The sequence below is a fragment of the Microcaecilia unicolor genome, chromosome 2 (assembly GCF_901765095.1).
Source record: "Microcaecilia unicolor chromosome 2, aMicUni1.1, whole genome shotgun sequence".
Lineage (NCBI taxonomy): Eukaryota > Metazoa > Chordata > Amphibia > Gymnophiona > Siphonopidae > Microcaecilia > Microcaecilia unicolor.
Genome location: NC_044032.1, coordinates 610,458,110 through 610,480,740, shown reverse-complemented (window position 1 = coordinate 610,480,740; position 22,631 = coordinate 610,458,110). Strand labels below are relative to the sequence as shown.

The 22,631-nt window shown below is 42.6% G+C and overlaps 1 protein-coding gene and 1 long non-coding RNA gene across 2 annotated transcripts in view; one reads left to right on the top strand and one right to left on the bottom strand.

The window, feature by feature from the left end:
* Positions 1-19,099, top strand: part of LOC115461641 — a 254,455-nt gene extending 235,356 nt beyond the window's left edge. The window contains exons 17-20 of the mRNA XM_030191619.1: positions 2,079-2,162; positions 2,471-2,594; positions 15,136-15,226; positions 18,423-19,099. Of these exons, the coding sequence (XP_030047479.1) occupies positions 2,079-2,162; positions 2,471-2,594; positions 15,136-15,226; positions 18,423-18,497 (374 nt within the window). The 3' untranslated portion in view covers positions 18,498-19,099. The remainder of the gene's footprint in view (positions 1-2,078; positions 2,163-2,470; positions 2,595-15,135; positions 15,227-18,422) is intronic.
* A 1,436-nt stretch (positions 19,100-20,535) lies between these two features.
* LOC115461642 lies at positions 20,536-21,368 on the bottom strand. The gene is made up of 2 exons (XR_003940735.1): positions 20,677-21,368; positions 20,536-20,646 (listed from the first exon to the last, which is right to left on the bottom strand). It is a non-coding gene; the product is annotated as an uncharacterized LOC115461642 (long non-coding RNA).
* Positions 21,369-22,631: the final 1,263 nt, after the last annotated feature.

Here is a 22,631-nt window from a genome sequence, read left to right as displayed (position 1 = left end):
TCCTTATCAGTGCTTTGTATTTGACTTGTCATTCTTTATTCAGTTTCCTATTATTTTCAGTTGGATCCTTCTTCCATGTTCTGAAGGATTTTCTTTTAGCTCTAATAACTTCCTTTACCTCACTTTAGAACCATGATGGCTATCGTTTGGTCTTCCTCCTTTTTTAATACACAGAATATATTTGGCCTGGGCTTCTGGGATGGTATTTTTGAACAGTGTCCACACCTGATGTAAATTTTTGACCTTCACAGCTGCTTCTCTTTTTTTCACCGTTCTTCTCATTTTATCATAGTCTCATTTTTGAAAGTTAAATGCTAACGTATTGGATTTCCTGTGTGTACTTACTCCAGAGCTTATATCAAATCTGATCATGTTATGATCACTGTTATCAAGAGGCCCCAGCACCATTATCTCCTGCACCAGATCATTTGCTTCACTAAGGACTAGGTCTAGAATTGTTCCTCCTCTTGTTAGCTCCTGAACCAGCTGCTCTATAAAGCAGTCCTTGATTCCATCAAGGAATTTCACCTTTCTAGCAATCACCGATGTTACATTTATCCAGTCAATATTGGGGTAATTGAAGTCACCCATTATTATTATGTTGCCCAGTTTGTTAGCCTCCCTAATTTCTTATAACATTTCTACATCTGTCTCTTCATCCTGGCCAGGTGGACGGTAGTACACTCTTATCACTATCCTTTTTCCCTTTACACATGGAATTTCAATCCATGGGTATTCCAAGATGTGTTTCGTGTCCTGTAGAATTTTTGGTCTGTTCGATTCAAGACCCTCTCAACATACAATGCTACCCCTCCACCAATTCGTTTAACCCTATCACTGCGATATAATTTGCATCCTGATGTGACAGTTTCCCACTGGTTATCCTCCTTCCACCAGGTCTCAGAAAAGCCTATTATATCTATTTTTTTATTTAGTACAATATATTCTAACTTTCCCATTTTATTTCTTAGGCTTCTGGCATTCACATATATACATTTCAAACTATGTTTGTTCCTATTTACATCTTGAACTAGTAGTGCAAAGGCTTTTTGGTCAAAGAATGGTCTGGCTAGATGTAGCTGTCTTATTTTGAATAGTGTTTTCTTCCATAGCTGATTAATATGGGAAGAGAAGGTGAGTGAAGAATCAAGCAAGATCCCTAATACTCTGCTTTCAGATTTGACTGTTGACCATTGTACAAAGATATTGATGATGGGACCTCAACTCCATGATTTTGGAGCCACATGACCTTATTTTTTTGCGCATTCAGTTAAAATGTGTTATTTTACTGTTAACCCTACTTATAAGTAAAATATTGCATACAATATTTGAACCTGTGCTAAAATAGCTCATTAGTGGTAAAGTAACACATCTTAATGGTAGACCACACTGATAGCTTGCCTTCCTTATAGTTTTCTGTGCTGGAAACATTTTGGTACGGGTTTGAAAGGGGGGGGGGGGGAGTTAGTGAAAATCTTTCAACCCCTCGATATTGTAGAAGCTAGAATCCTGGTCTCAGATTGGGGGTTTTCCTGCACCCCCCAGCATCCACCTATGTACCTATACCAGCAAATAGTGCCATGTACTAGTGCATTGGAGGGTGGGAGTTCCTCAACCCAAATCTGAAAGTGCGATGTATTTGAAAGAGCTCAGAAATAATCATATGCTAAGATTTATTATTTTAAATATTTTAGGGGTAATTTTATTAAGGATTTTCTATGTGTAAATGCAATTTGTGCGCAAAATAAATCCTTTCATAAAACCTGCACAGTCATGTGCATGTGTATAAGTATATCCTCCACAAGATAACATCAGAGGCATTCCTGGGAGGTGTAGTTTGAGTAGAGTAAAGGTAGGGTTATGATGTATACTTTTGTAAAATACTTGGATGCCTGCATAGAGTGTATGCACACATTAAAATAGCATCAGAGCAGGTGTAAATCTGTTGGGGCTGGCTCTAATAAAATCGTGTTCCTTCTTGAACTTTACCACAGGCATACTGTTATCAGGTTACCCTTAATGGTATTTTTAAATATTGCTTTATAGCTTTTCCATTTTTGTTCTTTATTGCTTTGTAGATTTGCCAAATGGGAATAATATTTACCGTTTGGAAGAACTTGCCTATACACGAAGTGGGGATAAAGGCAATTCTGCAAATATAGGTATAGTTTTCTTTCTAAATTTCTTTTGTTTTTAAAACTTTTGTTTATGAAGTCTTATCGTTTTAGTAATTATTTTGGGATGTTTCATTTTTATTGCAAATATTCCTTGCCAATGTGTGGCTTGTGAATCTGAATTTCAAGATGCCTCATTTTCAAATGCTAACTTTCAGTAATCTTTTAATTATATACCCTGTAGGGTTTGCAGGACATGTTGGGCTGTGCATATTAGCTTTTACATTTTGTGACTTGTTAAAGTACATTTGACATGTTTAGATGTTTGCATTCTCAAGATGTGCTTTGTGTGGCAGGTGTGATAGCACGGCATCCCCTCTATTATCCATACTTGAAGAGAGCTCTGACTGCTGAGGTAATTGAGGAGTATTTCCAACATCTTTTGCAGCAGGAACTACCTGAAGAGAAGTTAGTGACAAGGTACATGACTTCACTGGACATATAACTGCATTCGTTGTTGATGGGCTTTTTTGTCCTACAGGATAAAGCATGGAGATGTTCCTCCGTTGATGGTCCATACAACAGAGCAGCGCCTCTCAACCTAGTCCTTGAGGCACACCTAGTTTTCAGGATATCTACAAGGAATATGCATGAGAAAGATTTACATACCAAGGAGGCACTGCATGCAGATCTATCTGATGCATATTCATTGTGGATATCCTGAAAACCTGATGGGACTAGGTATGCCTGAAGGACTGGGTTGAGAAGCACTGCAAGAGAGCTGCCTTGCCACATCGTTGCCAAATCAATAGATTTACTGAAGCGCAGTACCACATTAGCATACGCTAATGCTGCCAAAGCATAGTATTAGTAGATAGACCCACTGCACAGTAAATAATACATATTAATGTATGTAACATGGTGGCTCTGACCCCCTAGTGGTAGTACCTTACAGCTACCACTAGGAGTCAGAGTTGCCATTTTGAACCAAGGCGAGGGCATCCGGTGACCGCTTTTGCTCCGCCATTAACCAACTAGGGAAAACCATTGGTAAGCCCCAAAGGGGATCTGGGGGTACTGGTCAGATGCCATTTCAAGAGGTTGGATGGAGCGTCGGATGTTGATCAGAGGTTAGGGCTGCACTGCTTGCGTACTTGTAGTGCAGATGTACGTAATACCTCCTCAGGAGGAGTCATTAAGTGCACCAGCGCACTTAATACCTGTGAGAGTTAGCATGCAGTAAAGTACCATGTACTAACTCAGCCTTTTTTTTTTTTTGCTCATAAGTGGTAAGGAGCAGTAGATGTGCTTTGGTGAGAAGCTGTTTATTTTTAGGTCTTATGCTTGTGAAATTTAGTTTCCCCTAATGATATGATGAAAGGAAGAAAGAATCCTTCCACAGGGCTCACGCAGATTAAATGGATTATACTCACATGTTTCAGATCTGAAGGTTTATTTCAAGGTACAACAAAGTGGCTTTTAAGGTTATGCAAAGTAGATATTTGTTCACAGGAAGAAATGGTATAAAAGCTGCCTTATTGTTAAAAGAAAAACAAGAAAAATCCTCTTTCACCTCCAGGCTCATTTTCAGTCCTAGATATTTGCATTATTTGCTAGACTTCTCTGGGGGGAGAGTGGAAGAGTTGCCTAACAGAGCAGTGAACAAAGAAATAGGGAAGCCCAGTTCAAATCCATTATGCTCCTTGTGATTGTGGGTAACTCACTTAACCCTCCATTGTATCAGATACAAACAGATTGTGAACCCTCCAGGGCCAAGGAAATATCTATTTTACCTGAATGCAGCTCACCTAGTTGTACTTTGTATTTTCTGTGATTGAAAGAATATATTTTTTAAACTGATTCAGATTTATTACATAATAGGACTTCAGCACAGTCCCCCCGATATTCAGCGCTATTTGACTGGCTACACAATAATATTCAGCAGGAGATAGTGAGTGGTTGTCTCCCACTGATTATTTGCGGTAAGCGCTTTTCAGCTAACCGGTTATATTGTGCGATATAACTGTCTGTCCTTGATTATTCAGCGCATCGCTGGCTAAGTTTGGCAGATCAGGCTTCTGAAATAGCAGGCCTATTTTTGGCTGATATAAACTTAACTGGCCAATGCTGAATAATGGCTTGGCTGGTTAAGTTTAAACCATCCAAAAATAAACCGGATATTCAATGCCAGTCACCGGAAACAGCCCGACATTGAATATCCGGTCTCACCAGCGACTGCGGGAGTTAGCCGAGTTGACTCCCTCGATCTATCAGCCCCAGTGTCTTTATCACATCATAGACAACAACATTTCATAATGTTTGGGGGAGGGGGGCTAACAATACAAATTCCCCCTTCCTGAACACAGTGAAGGAGCTTGCTTAATATTGGGGATGCTCAGTATCCACAGTGCTGGCTGTTAGGCATGACATCTGTCTGCGTAAGGTTCTGCTTCGAAAGAGTTGTGACAGAAGTAGCTGAGCATTGTCTTAAGCAATATGCTGCCTAAAAAAGGTTCAACAGTGTTTCAGTGGATAATGCTTGTGTCCCTTTCCCCTCTCATGAAGTCACAAGGATAAAGTTTTTACACACTTTTGGCCTGCTGAGACCAAAACTTTGGAGTCAGTACACCAAACCTTCAACTCCAAATCTATGACTCTAGCTCCGACTCCAACGCCTACTAATATTAGGCTTTAAATTTTTTTGTTCTGGATCTAAAGTACTGGTAAGTATAACTTTAGATTCAGGACAAAGAGATTAATATAAGTATAAAATGATAAATTTACCACATATGATAATGGTATAAGATTTTTATTTTGAAGCTAGAGTCAGAGTCAGTACATATTTACTGACTCCGACTCCACCCAAAATTGCTTTTGACTCCAATTCCAACTCCATAGCCCTAGTTGAGAGTACCAGATTGTCCATAACTACTGTATCAGTACAGACTACTCAGTCTCCAGTCTTCACCTTCCTCAGTACCTATCCCAGGCATCCTTGAATTCTGTCATTATTTTCTGGTAGGTGATTCTAGAGGTTATATTGCCCCTGAGCCTTGAATCTTCCATCTTTGTCATAATCCTTGATCGTGGATTGCTTCTTGTCTGGAAAATGGTACTTTCACATACCTTAGGTAAACCTGCCAGGCAACAGTAATCTTATACCTGGTGAAGCTGACCTTTTTGGCCGACCGACAGAAGAGAACGCCAGGCTGTCCTGTTTGTCCTAATTAGATTGTAAGCTCGGTCAAGCAGGGACTATCGCTTCATGTCCTGTGTACAGCGCTGCGTACGTCTATAGCGCTATAGAAAGGATAATAGTAGTAGTAGTGGGACTACACCACCATTGCCCCACTGGAAGAAACGATGTGTGGGACAGCCCCAATCGGAACTGGAACAAGCCCAAAGGAAGAGAGATCAGTGCTCCTTTTTCACTCTCAGGATTCAAGTTTATTTAATATTTGATATATTGACTAATGAGTGGTTTACAATACAAAAAAATTCAAAGAATGACGGAAGGGAAAAGAAAGTACAATTCATATAGGAAAGTAAGAGTTAGATAGATGTGTGTACAGCTAGCTCTGCAACAAATCAGCTAGAGCTGAGACTTCTTTTTCCAAGTTCAAAACCCTACTTAAGACTAAATTTTTTCAATTATCTTTTGGTCTAGCAATCCTGGCATCCTAATTAGTCTTTTTTTTTTTCTTGTGTGACTGTTTTCTGTCCTGTTGACAGTGGCGATCCTTTTAATGTTTGATTTTCATTTTATTAAAAATGTTAAATATAAACAACAAGGATGACCCACTATTGAGGCAAACAAATAGGAAGGAAAAAGCCTCAAGGAGCTCCAGACCATCTGGTCTAAAGAGCTACGAGTGATCAATGCGATCAGTTCCTCATCATTGGCTGAAAAAAACCTTCCTTCATGTATTATTTAATATTCAACTTCAAAAAATATACAAAAACGTACAAAACCACACCCCACTAACTTCGAGTAACAGGTGCTTAAATATTTACAAGAACATACTCAGTTCAAAACTTTAGAGTAGAGTACTTAGTTTCAATACAGTCGTCTGTCCTGAAATCACATACTCCACTCAAAAACAATCCCTCAGACTGACGTTGGCCAGCGTTTTGCTCCAGCTTAGATGAGCTATGCTGCTTCAGGGTCCACATAATCGAGGCTGCAAAGAGAAGAGACATCTGCATAACAACTACATCCAAAACAAGTTCATCACATGTTAAGTACTTTGTTCTTACAAAAACGACAGCGTCTCAGCTAAACACAGCTGACTGACGACATTGCCATCCAAAAAATGGCGCCCTTCTTAAACTCAGCGTGATGTCAGACGCTAAATGCGGACATGCCCAATGAAAAAATAATTAGAAAAAATGACACCATTCAAGACGGGAATTTAACCCCTTCGGTTTCACTGATCTTAACAAAATGATCCGCTTCTGTTCCCTTTGAAGCAAAAGTCTCTTCAGAGGTTGCACTTGTAGTACCACTCACCGCAACTCCTCAAAGAAATGTTGACAAGTAATGTAATGTGCCGCCACATATATCTGTTTGCTATTCAGACTGGTAAAACGAACTTACATTTGGCGGCGCACTTGCTTAAATACCTCTATGGCATTAATGTACAGGAGGTGTTCTTCTTTCAAATGAAGGCAAACTCTGGAATGAGAGGGCATAGGATGAATTTAAGAGGTTATAGGCTCAGGAGTAATCTAAGGAAATACTTTTTCACAGAAAGGGTTGTGGACTTGTGGAATCGCCTCCCGGTGGAGGTGGTAGAGACGAGGACTGTGTCTGAATTTAAGATAGCTTGGGACCAGCACATGGGATCTCTTAAGAAAAGGAGATAGTGGTTTTGTTGTGGATGGACAGACTTATCTGCCATCATGTTACTTATGTTTCTAAGAATTAAACCAATTACTGCTCCCTGGGATGTGGGGATGTGCACACTTCTATTGTCCCTTCATCAAAAGCAAGTTCAATATTTTATTTTATTTCCTTTCATTTTATTTATGCATTTAGCTCACACCTTTTTCCATGGTGAGTTATATTCAAGTACAGAAAGTATTTTACTACTACTTATCATTTCTGTAGCGCTACTAGACATATGTAGCACTGTACACTGGACATGAAGAGTCAGTCCCTGCTTGACGGAGCTTACAATCTAATTAGGTCAAATAAGGGATAACAGAACTACTAAAGTGGGAATGATAAAACATTAGTACTGAACAAGTGAGTAAGGGTTAGGAGTTAAAAGCAGCATCAAAAAGGTGGGCTTTTAGCCTAGGTTTGAAGACAGCCAGAGATTGACATACTGGCTCAGGAAATCTATTCCAGGCATATGGTGCAGCAAGATAAAATGAATGGAGTCTGGAGTTAGCAGTGGAGGAGAAGGGTGCAGATAACAGAGATTTACCCAGTGAACAGAGTTCCTGGGGAGGAGTGTAGGGAGAAATAAGAGTGGAGAGGTACTGAAGAGTTGCAGAGTGAATGCACTTGTAAGTCAATAAGAGGAGTTTGAACTGTATGCAGAAATGGATAGGGAGCCAATGAAGTGACTTGAGGAGAGGGCTAATATGAGCATAGTGACACTGGCAGAATATACAGTGGGGGAAATAAGTATTTGATCCCTTGCTGATTTTGTAAGTGTGCCCACTGACAAAGACATGAGCAGCCCATAATTGAAGGGTAGGTTATTGGTAACAGTGAGAGATAGCACATCACAAATTAAATCCGGAAAATCACATTGTGGAAAGTATATGAATTTATTTGCATTCTGCAGAGGGAAATAAGTATTTGATCCCCCACCAACCAGTAAGAGATCTGGCCCCTACAGACCAGGTAGATGCTCCAAATCAACTCGTTACCTGCATGACAGACAGCTGTCGGCAATGGTCACCTGTATGAAAGACACCTGTCCACAGACTCAGTGAATCAGTCAGACTCTAACCTCTACAAAATGGCCAAGAGCAAGGAGCTGTCTAAGGATGTCAGGGACAAGATCATACACCTGCACAAGGCTGGAATGGGCTACAAAACCATCAGTAAGACGCTGGGCGAGAAGGAGACAACTGTTGGTGCCATAGTAAGAAAATGGAAGAAGTACAAAATGACTGTCAATCGACAAAGATCTGGGGCTCCACGCAAAATCTCACCTCGTGGGGTATCCTTGATCATGAGGAAGGTTAGAAATCAGCCTACAACTACAAGGGGGGAACTTGTCAATGATCTCAAGGCAGCTGGGACCACTGTCACCACGAAAACCATTGGTAACACATTACGACATAACGGATTGCAATCCTGCAGTGCCCGCAAGGTCCCCCTGCTCCGGAAGGCACATGTGACGGCCCGTCTGAAGTTTGCCAGTGAACACCTGGATGATGCCGAGAGTGATTGGGAGAAGGTGCTGTGGTCAGATGAGACAAAAATTGAGCTCTTTGGCATGAACTCAACTCGCCGTGTTTGGAGGAAGAGAAATGCTGCCTATGACCCAAAGAACACCGTCCCCACTGTCAAGCATGGAGGTGGAAATGTTATGTTTTGGGGGTGTTTCTCTGCTAAGGGCACAGGACTACTTCACCGCATCAATGGGAGAATGGATGGGGCCATGTATCGTACAATTCTGAGTGACAACCTCCTTCCCTCCGCCAGGGCCTTAAAAATGGGTCGTGGCTGGGTCTTCCAGCACGACAATGACCCAAAACATACAGCCAAGGCAACAAAGGAGTGGCTCAGGAAGAAGCACATTAGGGTCATGGAGTGGCCTAGCCAGTCACCAGACCTTAATCCCATTGAAAACTTATGGAGGGAGCTGAAGCTGCGAGTTGCCAAGCGACAGCCCAGAACTCTTAATGATTTAGAGATGATCTGCAAAGAGGAGTGGACCAAAATTCCTCCTGACATGTGTGCAAACCTCATCATCAACTACAGAAGACGTCTGACCGCTGTGCTTGCCAACAAGGGTTTTGCCACCAAGTATTAGGTCTTGTTTGCCAGAGGGATCAAATACTTATTTCCCTCTGCAGAATGCAAATAAATTCATATACTAGAGAGGATGAGAGTGTTATCCACAGAGATAGAAAATGGGGGAAGAAGAGAGGTTTGTTTAGGGGGGAAGATAACACGCTCAGTCTTGGTCATGTTTAGTTCCAAATGGCAGTGAGATATCCAGGCAGCAATGTCAGACAGGCAGGCTGGTACTTTGGCCTGGAGTTCTGCTGAAATTTCTGGTGTAGAGAGGTAGATCTGGGAGTCATCAGAGTAAAGGTGATATTGGAAACCATGAGATGAGATCAGAGTACCAAGGGAAGAAGTATAGATGGAGAAAAGAAGAGGTCCCAGGACAGATCCCTGAGGTACACCAACTGATAGTGGGATAGAAGTGGAGGAGGATCCACCAGAGTATACACTAAAAGTATGATGGGACAGGTAAGAAAACCAGGAAAGAACAGAGCCCTGGTGAAATCCAAGCGAGGACAGTGTATCAAGGAATAGGCAGTGATCAGTAATGTCAAAAGCAGCAGATAGATCGAGAAGGATGGGGGACTGATCATTGCTCTTGGGACTGAGCATCACAGCTGCTCATATCCTACTGGAAATAAGGAAGTGTGGGACCAATTGTGGCTCCTGGGAATATGCATCACTGCTGGCTCATGGAAAGAATAAGAATGGGATGGTCCAAAGAAGCTGGAGCATGGCTCAAGATAGAGGGTGGAGAGGAAAAACAGCAGCAGAAATAAAGTGAACTAGAGCCTGTGGAGGAGAGAGAGGGTGGTGAGTATAAGCTGCAGAAGAGAGAGTGGTGGGAGAGACTGGTGGGGATGGGTTAGAGGGGAAAGAGAGTGGTAGTGACAGTAATTGCATCTATTGTTGCACATGATAAGGCACTTTTGAGTCATGGAAAGAAGGCTGTAGTAGTACAGTTTGACCTGTCTTGTGCATTTGATCTGGTTGATCATGGTATTCGTTTGCTCAGACTTAGAGGGGCATAATTGAACAAAAACGTCTATCTCCATGGGTGTTTATCTCCGAGAACGGGTCCGTGAAGGGGCGGACCGAACCGTATTTTCGCAAAAAATAGACGTCCATGTTTTATTCGACAATTTGTGAGCTGGGCGTTTTTGCTTTTCAGCGATAATGGAAAATGAAAGCGCCCGGCTCAAAAATGAATAAATCCAAGGCATTTGTTCGTGGGAGGGGCCAGGATTCGTAGTGCACTGGTCCTCCTCACATGCCAGGACACCAACCGGCCACCCTAGGGGGCACTTTTACAAAAACAAAAAAAAAGGTAAAAGAGCTCCCAGGTGCATAGCACCCTTCCCTTGGGTGTTGAGCCCCCCAAATCCCCCTCAAAACCCACTGCCCACAAGTCTACACCATTACTATAGCCCTAAGGGGTGAAGGGGGGCACCTACATGTGGGTACAGTGGGTTTGGGGGGCGGTTTGGAGGGCTCCCATTTACCAGCACAAGTGTAACAGGTGGGGGGGGATGGGCCTGGGTCTACCTGCCTGAAGTCCACTGCACCCCCTAATAACTGCTCCAGTGACCTGCATACTGCTGCCAGGGAGGTGGGTATGACATTTGAGGGTGAACATGAAAAGTTGTGAAACGGCATATTTTTGTGGTGGGAGGGGGTTTGTGACCACTGGGGGAGTCAGGGGAGGTCATCCCCGACTCCTTCCAGTGGTCATCTGGTCATTTAGGGCACTTTTTGGGGCCCTATTCGTGGAAAAACAGGGTCCAGGAAAAGTGCCCTAAATTCTCGCTAAAAACGCATATTTTTTTTCCATTATCGGCGAAAGGCGCCTAACTCTGATCGGCCGATAACCACGCCCCAGTTCCGCCTTCACCACGCCTTCAACACGCCCCCATCAACTTTGTCCGCATCCGCGACGGAGTGCAGTTGAAAACGTCCAAATTCGGCTTTCGATTATACCGCTTTATTCGTTTTTGTGAGATAAACGTCTGTCTCCCGATTTGGGTCACAATATAGGCGTTTTACTATTTCAATTATAAGCTGGTTAGTGAGATAGGAAACTGCAATAATGTGGTGTATTGCTTCAGATGTTTTTTTTTTTTTTTTACTACACAAAATGAGGCTCATTTTCAAAGCACTTAGCCTCCCAAAGTTCCATAGAAACCTATGGAACTTAGCCTCCCAAAGTGCTTTGAAAATATGCCTCAAAGTTATAGGGTTCAGAAGGATTGTAATACTTCAGCACACTGGAACCCTAGATGTGGGGGTTTCACAGGGGTCATCACTGTCTCCATCGCTGTTTAATGTCCTGTGCCCCTTGGGAATTTTATTGGAAATATTTAGTGTTCCTTTTTTTATCTATGCAGATGATATTACAATGAATATTTCTGATTGTGGATGATTGGCTGAGTACTTTAGCTTTAATATCTTCTCGTGCAACTACAATTGAACACTGGATTTTATATAATTGGTTAAAACTGAGTAAAGATAAAAACATTTTTTATGGTTAGGTCGTATAGATGCACCTGAGTGTCTTCAACCATTTATTGTAGGTACCAACACGTTCTCCTTTGTATTCTGTTCTAAAATTCTGGGAGTGGAGGTAGATAGTTTGTTGATTTTCTCCAAACAGGTAACATCGCAGGTCAAACCATCCTTTCTAAATATTTTGAATCAAGTGCTTTTTTGAATACTGGTGTAAGCTTGGTGGTTGTCCAGGCTGGATTACTGCAATGCTGTGTACATTAGCTGCACTAAAACATTAATTAAAAGATTTGCAGTTAGTCAGTACGGTCGTTCGCTTACTATTTTCATCTAGCAAATATGAATCTGCTTCACTCCTGTTGTAGAAACTCCCTTGGGTTCCCATATACACACAATCTAAATTTAAGCTATGTGTGTTGATATTTAAGATTTCATATGGTGAGGCCCCTTCATATCTTTTAGACTGGACAGTCTTATTACACATGAAAGTAGGCTCTAGATCTTGTAAGCTAATGTTATCGGTTTTTCCTTCAATCAAACGAATTACTAGCCGTCATATGTTTGATCTATCTTTCCATTATTTAGTCCCTTCGACCATTTCAACGCTGAATTTTGACTATTTTTCTTTTAGAAAAGTTCTTAAGACAGTTTTATTCAAAGACCATTTCAATGATTTAGCATTGAATTAAGATGTGATCTGTATTAGTCGTGTGTAACTTTGTAACTTCTCAACCTTATTGTAATCCGCAGTGAACTATCCGTGGTATCCGTGGAATATAAGTATTGTGTAACATAAGGTAACATTAGTGGGGAAAGGATGGGTTGGGGAGAGAGAAAGAGAGACTGGTAGGAATAGGCTAGAAGAAGAGAAAGACAGGTGAAGGAAGAGAGACTAATGGCATAGGTTGGTAGAGATGGGTTAGAGAGAGAGGGATTGCTGGAGATGGGTTGGGGGGATGGAGAGAGAGATCCCTGGGGACAAGGGGGAGAGGGTTTTGAGACAGACCTGGATGATTGAAGGGGAAAACTATAGAGATCTTTGACACAGCATCTCACAACCTCCTATCTGCTACCAAACACACACACAGCACTGACACTATACCCTTTGTTCTCGCAAATTGATCCCTGCTGTTATGAATGTAAATGTTTCTATCTTGTTTCTAGAGAGTATTGTTTAAGTCTCTCTTTGATATTTAATAGTCTTCTTCTGAACTGCTTCCATCTTGTAAGTGTCCTTTCAAAGAACAGAATAGATATGAAATTGTATAACGTATCGACATCTATAATACTCTATATCCTATCAATAAAGTGAAAAAATATATACATACATACGCCTGCTACTCAAATATTATACACATTTGTATTGTTTGAGATGCATTATCAAGCACAAGTTACCAGAAAATTTACTCTGTTAATATGATTGCTATGATTTAACGTAGCTGGAAGCCTTGCAGCAATGCGTTGGTCATAGCTGTGGTGAAATTCACATTTCACAAGTGAGGGCAGTCCTTTGTATAGGAAAGGTGAAAAACCATTAGGATGTTTTCCTGTAAAATGGGCCTTTTATGAAAGAAAATGCTTTTTCTATGCTGCTACTACTACTACTACTATTAAACATTTCTATAGCGCTACTAGACTTACGCAGCGCTGTACAAATCAACATGAAAAAGACAGTCCCTGCTCAACAGAGCTTACAATCTAAATTGGACAGACGAACAGACAGCTAGGGGTGGGGAAATTGCAGTGGTAGGGGTGATAAGTGAGGGTGTTGAGTAAGAGAGTCATGGTTAGGAGTCGAAAGCAGTAGCAAAGAGGTGGGCTTTAAGCCTAGACTTGAAGACAGCCAGAGACTGAGCCTGACGTACTGGCTCAGGGAGTCTATTCCAGGCATAGGGAGCAGCGAGATAGAAGGAACAGAGCTGGGAGTTAGCAGTGGGGGAGAAGGGGGACGACAGAAGACATTTACCCAGCGAACGGAGTTCACGGGGAGGAGTGTAGGGAGAAATGAGAGCGGAAAGGTACTGAGGAGCTGCGGAGTGGATGCACTTGTAGGTCAAAAGCAGAAGTTTGAACCGTATGCGGAAGTGGATAGGGAGCCAGTGAAGCGACTTGAGGAGAGGGCTAACGTGAGTATAGCGACTCTGGCGGAATATAAGACGTGCAGCAGAGTTTTGGACAGATTGAAGAAGTACAAAATAAGAACATGTCTGACAAGCCTATAGACTTTACTTCCTCTTTCTTCCTGGCAGTGTCATACCTAGCTTGCTTGCCACCCCACCCCCCAGTGGTAAAGAGGGTGCACTGAACAGTCGCACGGCTGTCGGCGCTACTGGTCCCCTGCCCCGGAACAGGAAGTTGACAGAAGGGACAGAGGACTGGCAGAGCCAACAGCCATGTGGCTGCTCAGTGCACTCATTCAGGGAATCATTCTCCCTTATTACAACAGAGATGCCTTTCTTGAGAATAAATTTGACTTTTTCCATGAGTAGGAGGTGCTGCTGTTTTACCATGATATTCCAGAAAATAATATGTGGAGCCTATCACATTGCAACTCCACTTAACTCATGTCACTGTAATGTAAAGTCAGTTGGCACCATGTAGTTACTCTTATCTCCTTTCTCTGTTGTACTGTCCTCACTGCTATAATCATGCCACAGATGTCATGGTTTGGGTTCACCCAGTGGCTTTCCTGAGGGGTATCAGTGCCCATGCTTTTGACGCTTGTTGGTGTGCACTGTCAAGGTGCATAGCGGTGGTCTGCTGAGAGTTTTCATGAGAAGTTACATTGCAGGAGTTTGGGATCTTCCTCTGGTGTAGGCTAGGAATGGTTATCAGTGGAGGAATGGTTATCATGGTTATGAGTGGAGGAGTGGCCAAGTGGTTAGGGTGGTGAACTTTGGTCCTGGGGAACTGAGTTCGATTCCCAGCACAGGCAGCTCCTTGTGACTCTGGGCAAGTCACTTAACCCTCCATTGCCTACCGCATTGAGCCTGCCATGAGTGGGAAAAAGCGGGGTACAAATGTAACAAAAAAAAAAAAATCTTAAGATTTGGTCTGTAGAAGGTCAATTTAGAATTTACTCTTCCGTCTTTGTTTAATAATGCTTTAGGCAATGGACATTGTTATCCAGTATTTCTGCACTGATCGATGTCCGTAGCTAAGAGTATCAAGCAATACAGGAGGGTAATTATCTGGTAATGCCCCTGCCAGGTGCTCTATCACTATCAGAATATAATAGGAAAACACATTTAAGTATTAGTTGAAATATTTCATGAAACCACCTCATCATTTTAGTTAGTTAATCACAGACCTCATATATTGAGCAATTGTCAGTACCCCGTTGTACATGTCAACTTATTTTAGCTACCTTGAAAGCATGAACGGCTGAGTTAACCTTGCTGGCTTCTGAAACAAAAAAACCAGTGCTCTCTTCACACTCTAAGCCAGTCTCCCTGCACGTTGCTTGATGAAAATCTTTCAGACAGAGGTAAAACTTTCTACAGCACATAACTAACGTTTTATTTTTTTTTATCTTTCTTACAGGTATGAGCTGCCAGGAATACACGGATTAAACTTTGTACTGAAGAATTCCCTCGGTGGCGGAGGCATTGCATCCTTGAGAAGCGATCCACAAGTATGTGTCTGTCACTCTGTGTGTACATGTCTGTGTGTGTGTATGCACATGCGTGTGCTAGGAGGTGGCTGTTACCATTTCCTATCTATGAGTCCGCTAATAGTGAAGGAAAAAGCCTCAAAGAGCTTCAAATCCTATGGATTTATAAAGCTGGCAGTATCAAACAAACATCCTTTCAATTCATCATCGGCAAAAAAACGTTCAGTTTAGCTTGGTCACTTGACTTAACACTTCTTTTTGTAATTTTAACAACTTGGAATAACTTATAAACCACTTATCTTAATAGGCACGTTCTAGTGCTTGCGTTGCTCAGCGTCAGCTTGCCCCCAGGCCGACGGTGGCCAGCATTTCGCCTTGCTGCTTCAGGGTCCTGATAAATGAGGCGTTTACGCTTTCACAGCACATCCGACTCTCAATGTGGAGCAAATCGACTAAAATTGGGGTGTCAAAAATAGCAACTTGGACGCTTTTGAGAGGAAAACATCCTTCTGCCAAATTATGATGCTTTTTGAACATTTTTTTGTTTTGAAAATGAGCCTCATAACATCTACATAAGCGCACTTAAACTTCCTGAGATATACATAAACATCAATTGCTTTTAAAACAGAGAATAGTACAGTTTTTGGAATCCAATGGATTACAGGACCCAAGGCAACTTGATTTCACTAGAGAAGGTTTCGTCAGACAAATCTGATTAATTTCTTGGACTGGTTGACCAGAGAGTTGGATTGAGGGAGATCGCTAGATGTGATGTATTTAGCTTTTAGGAAAGCCTTTGGCGCGGTTCCGCATAGACAACTAATATGGGCCCTAAAGTGACTGGGTTAGGAACTGATTGAGAGGAAGGTGACAGACGTTAGTGGTAAATGGACCTCATTCTGACAAAAAGGATGTTACCAGTAGTGTGCCACAAGGTTTGGTACTTGGGCTAGTTCTTTTTAACGTTTTTGAAAGTGATATTGCTGAAGGGCTATCTGGTAAGGTTTGCCTCTGCAGATGATACTAAAATCTGCAACAGGCTGGTTCAACAGGATAGTGTGGATAACATGAGGGAGGACTTAGGAAAGCTAGAGGAATGGTCTGGAATTTGGCAGCTAAGATTTAGTGCTAAAAAAGGCAGAGTCATGCATTTGGGCTGCAAACACCCGAGGGAATGGGTACAGTTTAGGAGGTGAAGAGCTTTTGTTCACAAAAGAGGAGCAGGACTTGGGTGTGATCATATCTGATGATCTTAAGGTGGCCAAACAGGTAGAAAAGTCAGTGGCAAAAGCTAGAAGGGTGATTAGGTGCAAAGGGAGAAGAATAGCATTAGGATAAATGAGGTGATGATGCCTCTGTATAAGACTCTTGTGAAACCTCATTTAGAATGTTGTGTACAATTCTGAAGACTGCACCTTCAAAAAGGATAAGGTCTGTCCAGAGGGTGGCTACTAAAATATCCAGTGGTCTTCATTATAAAGCGTATGGGGACAGACTTAAAGATCTCAATATGTATACTTTGGAAGAAAGGAAGGCGAGGGAAGATATGATAGAGACATTTAAATACCTACGCAGCATAAATGCACAGGAGGCGAGTCTTTCAATCAAAAGAAAGCTCTGGAACGAGGGTGCATACGATGAAAGTGAAAGGGGATAGACTCAAAAGTAACCTGAGGAAATACTTTTTCATGGAAACGGTGATGAATCTGTGGAATGGTCTTCTGGTGGAAGTGGTGGAGACTAAAACAGGGTTTGAATTCAAGAGAGCTTAGGACAAGTACTTAGGATCTCTAAGGGACTGATAGGAAAAGTAGATGGCATGGATGGGCAGACTGGATAGGCCACGTGGTCTTTATCTGCCTACATTTTTCAATGTTTCTATATCTGATGGTCCATTAGATACACATTTTTATTCCCACTTTTCACATGTGAGAGAAAGTGCAATAGGAAATTGCTGCACTTAAAATAGATTAGAATATGTTTAGCTTTGGGTAAAGTGCTTGAAACACCCTGGGAGCACTTTTTAAATCGTGTCCTATGGAACAAAGTCCCCAAGTACGTGTTACCCACAGAACTTGCACCAGTTTCCTAGTGAAACTAAAGGCATGCTTTTGCTTTGACGTTCGCCATAGTTCAAAATAGCCGTGGACATTTTCTGTGTGGATACTATTTTCATGGAAAATAACACACATAGGTTTGTAAATACAATCTGCATGTGTTATTCTCTTCCATTTACCTAAATATGCCACCAGAAGATGTCTTTTGGTCATATTAAGGGAGAGCAATTTTTAGAAACACAGGGGTTGATATTCAAAAGAGTTTAACCAGCGGCGTACCGAGGGCAGGGCGGTGGGGGCGGTCCACCTTGGATGCACGCTGCGGGGGGGGGGGGGGGGGGGGGAGTGCAGGGAGCAGCTATATGGCTGTCAGCTCCGCCAGTTCCCTGCTCCCTCTGATGTTACTTCCTGTTCCTGGGCAGAGGGAGCAGGGAACCGGCGGAGCAGACAGCCACACAGCTGCTCCCAGCACCCCAGGAGGTAAGAGCAATTCAGGGGGAGGGGGTTTGGAGGTGATGCGCTGGGGGGTGGGATGGGGCTGACACTGCACCCCGGGGGGGGGGCAGCAGCGACTCTGCACCGGGGGTGGGGGTGCGTACTGGAGATCTGCATTGGGTGGCAGCCAACCAAGGAACACCACTGGGTTTAACCGGGCAGAAGAGACTTTTGAGCTGTCCTAACTTGGCTGAGTTAGCTATGAATAGTACCGGCACCCACATAACTGTTGGCTCCTCCCCAGTAAAGCCCTCTGTACTGCCCCTGACCTGCTTTTTTTTTTGTAGCCCGTCAGAGCTGATTCTCAGCAGCATTCCCCAATTAAATACCACTGAATATGGGTGATTGGGCGGCCTCAGGCAATTTAAGCAGGCCAGAGCCTCTCCAATCTGCTTAAATCACTTTGAAAATTGGCCAAAATATGGCTGTTCTTATGTTCTAAGTTTTGGCTGTGCCCCCAGAATATCCTTGGCCTGGACAGGCACCAAGTTTTCTATCCAGAACGTACTGTATTCTTTTGTGGCCCCTAAATATAAGCATTTATGCAGATTGTTGATGGCACTGCTTGCATCTAATGCATTTGTGATGCATCAAACTGGTTGCTTGCTAACGTTATAACTTGTTTTACTGATTGTGGGATTTTTTTTTCTTTCTCTTTTGAACAGGGCAAGGCATTTGGACAGATGTTGCTGGATCTGCAGATCAAAAATGTTCCAGATTTAAAATCCTTGATTGAATAACAAACTGTTATGTGGGAGTACTTTCAGCAATCCAAGTGATACACATGATATCCAAATGTAGCTTAAATTCCTGGGACTTAGAAGCCAGTAGGAAGGCGGCATAAGGGCAATTTTGAAAGGCAGAGTATTATGCGCAGAAATAGAGCTTTTGAAAATTGCCCACCATATACATGCGTACAACATATAAACACAAAAATGTAGATGCCGTTGAAAATCGATGCCTGGACCTGATCGGTGGCACTTATCCAGGGTACCAGATGCTGCTGCCTGGATATCCAGGATTTCGGGCAGATTATGTGTACTAAATGATTGTGTGCAGGCATTTTCCATAGGATAATTTTCCCAGGGAAAGTGTCGATATATATTATGTGCATATTAGCTGCACGGGTTGGGTGTGTTAGAATATTATCCTCCCTGTGTATTATAAACTGTGGGGGGGTAAAAATGGCAGATCACTATGAATCTAGAACGGTGCAATTTTCTAAGCTCTGACTATTGTGAAAAGCCTTCTTACAGAACTGAGAGAGTTTCCTGAACAAGATGGCAAAGAAATAACGGCCTATGGGCCAGTTTTGTAGGCAATAGTAGTTTTATTGAACTAACTAGTAAAAAAGGCCCGTTTCTGTAGGCAAGGAAACGGGCCTTAGGCAGGCAATTCCCCCCCCTCCCCCCCGTGCTACGGCCCCCTCGAACCCACCGCCTCCCGCGAACCTGTCGATCCCCCCCCCCACCCCGGAACGCCGAAAACTACCGCCGCCGCTGTTGTTGTGCTACCTTCCCTTCCCGTAGGTTGTTCAATCATCTTCTTAGAAAGTTTAACTCCGTGCGTCTGACGTCAGACGCACGGAGTTAAACTTTCTAAGAAGATGATTGAACAACCTACGGGAAGGGAAGGTAGCACAACAACGGCGGCGGCAGTTTTCGGCGTTCCGGCGGGAGAGGGGGATCGACAGGTTCGCGGGAGGGGGTGGGTTTCGAGGGGGCCATAGCGCGTGTTTCCCTACTCCTCCCCTTGCCTTGGAATCAGCTGTGTTGACGTCAGTGACGTCCGTGCGTGTCTGCCTCGCAGACCACTTGCAGCCAGGGAGCCACGGTCCCAAGCATGGAACGTTGGAGGTGAGAATTATTATATAGGACTAGTATATTCGGAGCTAGCTTTCGAGAGCTCTGTTCCTTTTATTTTGCACGTGCCTTTTCAAGTGGAAGACACTTAGGCCATACTACATTACTTAGGAATAAGATAACATAGGTGTCTGACTAGCCTTATCACATTTTACAGTATAACAAAGATAAAACATAAAATCATTTTAGTTTATTTTTATCTTATAGTGTTCTTCTGTTGGAAGATGCAGATTTGGGTACTTTTCTTGGAATAGGAGAATGTACCTCCATAGTATATTTTAAAATTTAAAAGCCTTCATTGTTTTCTTTACGTATTATACTGCTTATGTCTGATTCTCATCTATAATCACTAACATTTGAGTGAAGTTCTCAATATAACAAGATCCCAATGCGCACAACTATGAAGGCATCGTATTGATTAAATCTAATATAGGAAATAAACCACAGGTAGATTAAAACAGATATAAATAATAATGCACCTTTAGCTGATATCAGGTGACAGAGCCGGTGGTGGGAGGCGAGGATATTGCTGGGCAGACTTATACGGTCTGTCCCAGAGCCGGTGGTTGGGAGGCAGGGATAGTGCTGGGCAGACTTATACGGTCTGTGCCCTGAAAATGACAGATACAAATCAAGGTAAGGTATACACAAAAAGTAGCACATGTGAGTTTATCTTGTTGGGCAGACTGGATGGACCATGCAGGTCTTTTTCTGCCGTCATCTACTATGTCACTATACGTAGAGTGGAAGGTTCACATGTGTCTTATGTGCTAATAATGCCTGCAGTAAGACTGAGTGCATTCTACCTCACAATTACGCCACCTACCAGTTAAAGGGTGCTTATATACATTTTATATTATAAATCTTGGAGGGTACTTTTGCATTAGGGTAGATATTTGTATCAGCTTTTTTTTTAAATTTCAAATAAGCAGTAACTGTTGTGCTTCACTAACTAGCCAGTTTTTTGACCCACCAGCTACCCCTTTTTCCTTTGACTTCCAGCTCAGTTGGTACTAGTATCACTATTCTGGTGCAATGAGTGTTCATTCACAGCTACCTGGGGATTTCTTCCCCATTTATTATCCCTCTGTGTGCCTCCAGACCAGTCTGATCATTACACCAATGGTCCTGGCATCAGAACCTTGAATCATGGGCTATAAATCCAGGTACTAAGATTCACTCTTAATGATGGCCATAACTCCCTCCCCCACAGGGGCAATGAACAATGTTTCTACATAATCCCCAGCCTCAGCTGACGAGAAAGCCCAATCTGAGAATAGAATCAGGGACTGTCCATAACACTTAAAGGTTGGCCTGTTGCTATCTTTTCTTCACCTCCACCACTTCCGCAGTCAATATCACCCTCACCTTCCGTACCTGCTGGGACCTGACTCCCTTCCTATGCCAGCTCTTTCAGCTCACTGTGAATCAGTTAAAGGAAGATGAACAGGGACCTAGGGGCTGGTGGGATTTCCTAGGCTTCGCCAGCTGAAGAGAGTTAGAAGGAGGGAGAAGCTGGAGCTGTAGGACCCACCATTCAAAGAAAAGAGGCTAGAGATAGACATATGAATGTTGTAAAGAGGCAGAGGGCTGGAGGGTGGGGTGGGGATAGCTGATCAGAGCCTATGGCCCTTTATCCTCTTATTCATGCCTTATTGTCTTCTGCATTGACTATGGTACATAAGTACGTAAGTATTGCAATACTGGGACAGACCAAAGGTCCATCAAGCCCAGCATCCTGTTTCCAACAGTGGCCAATCCAGGCCACATGTACCTGGCAAGATCTCCAAAACAGTACAATTGGTGCTTATTCTAGAAATAAGTAGTGGATTTTCCCCAAGTCCATTTTAATAATGGAGGGGGTAGTTGTAGCATTTATATGTTATATGCATAAATGATTAGAATAACATAGTCTAGTGGTTAGAGCACCAGCTTTAACATCCAGAAGTGCCTGGTTCAAATGCTGCCACTGCTCCTTGTGATCTTGGGCAAGTCACTTAACCATCCGTTGCCTCAGGTATAAACAGATTGTGAGCTCTCCAGGGACAGGGAAATACCTAGTGTACCTGAATGCAACTCACCTTGAGCCCACTACTGAAAAGCTGTATGAGCAAAATAAATATATATGCATGTAAAATGCCAACATTCCAACTAACCACTCTGTTGTAAACTCACACATATGCGGAATTTGGATGCAGCACACACATTCATAAAGTTTTGCACGTATCTCTGGTATTTAGGCGCAAGTACTGAACAGGAAATGGCCCAGAGTACTTGAAGAACAGGATCTCCCTCTACACAGCTCCAAGGTCATTAAGGTGCACCCAAGGAGTATCCCTAACCACACCAAAACCAAAGGACATCACGCAGTGTGATCCCTGCCAGTGAGCCTTCTCCAGAGTAGTCCTCACACTCTGGAAGACTTCGCTTAACACAAGACTATCTCTACTTCAGAAAGCAGGTGAAAGCTTGGTTCTTCACCCAGACCTTTAATGGAAGAAGTAACTCACTTGCTAGTCATACACACAAGGAGTGATACCCACTACACATACATAGCAGGTTATGTTTATCCACTCCTAACCCTAGCTGAGATAATATTCGAGCAACTTTCTCTAAATTAATCCGCTTATTTTCTAACTCCCGTTACTCAGTCTTATCTATCTATATGTTTCATCTTTGCTTACACCCTATGTTGGCTATTAAAATGTTTTATTATGTATTTTGTTGACATTGTAAGTAGTACACTTGCCCATATTGATATTTAAATATTTTTACTGCTGTAATTGTCTGTTGCTTTTCTTTGACTTATTCTTGCTGTACACCCCCTTGAGGGGGGTCTTTTACAAAGGCATGCTAGCATTTTTAGCATGCACTAAACGCTAGAGATGGGTGTCTTTAGCATCGAGCGCACACTTATTTTTAGCGCGCGCTAAAAACACTAGTGCGCCTTTGTAAAAGGGGCCCTGAGTGAAATCCTTGAAAAAGGTGGTAAATAAAACCTAATAAATAACA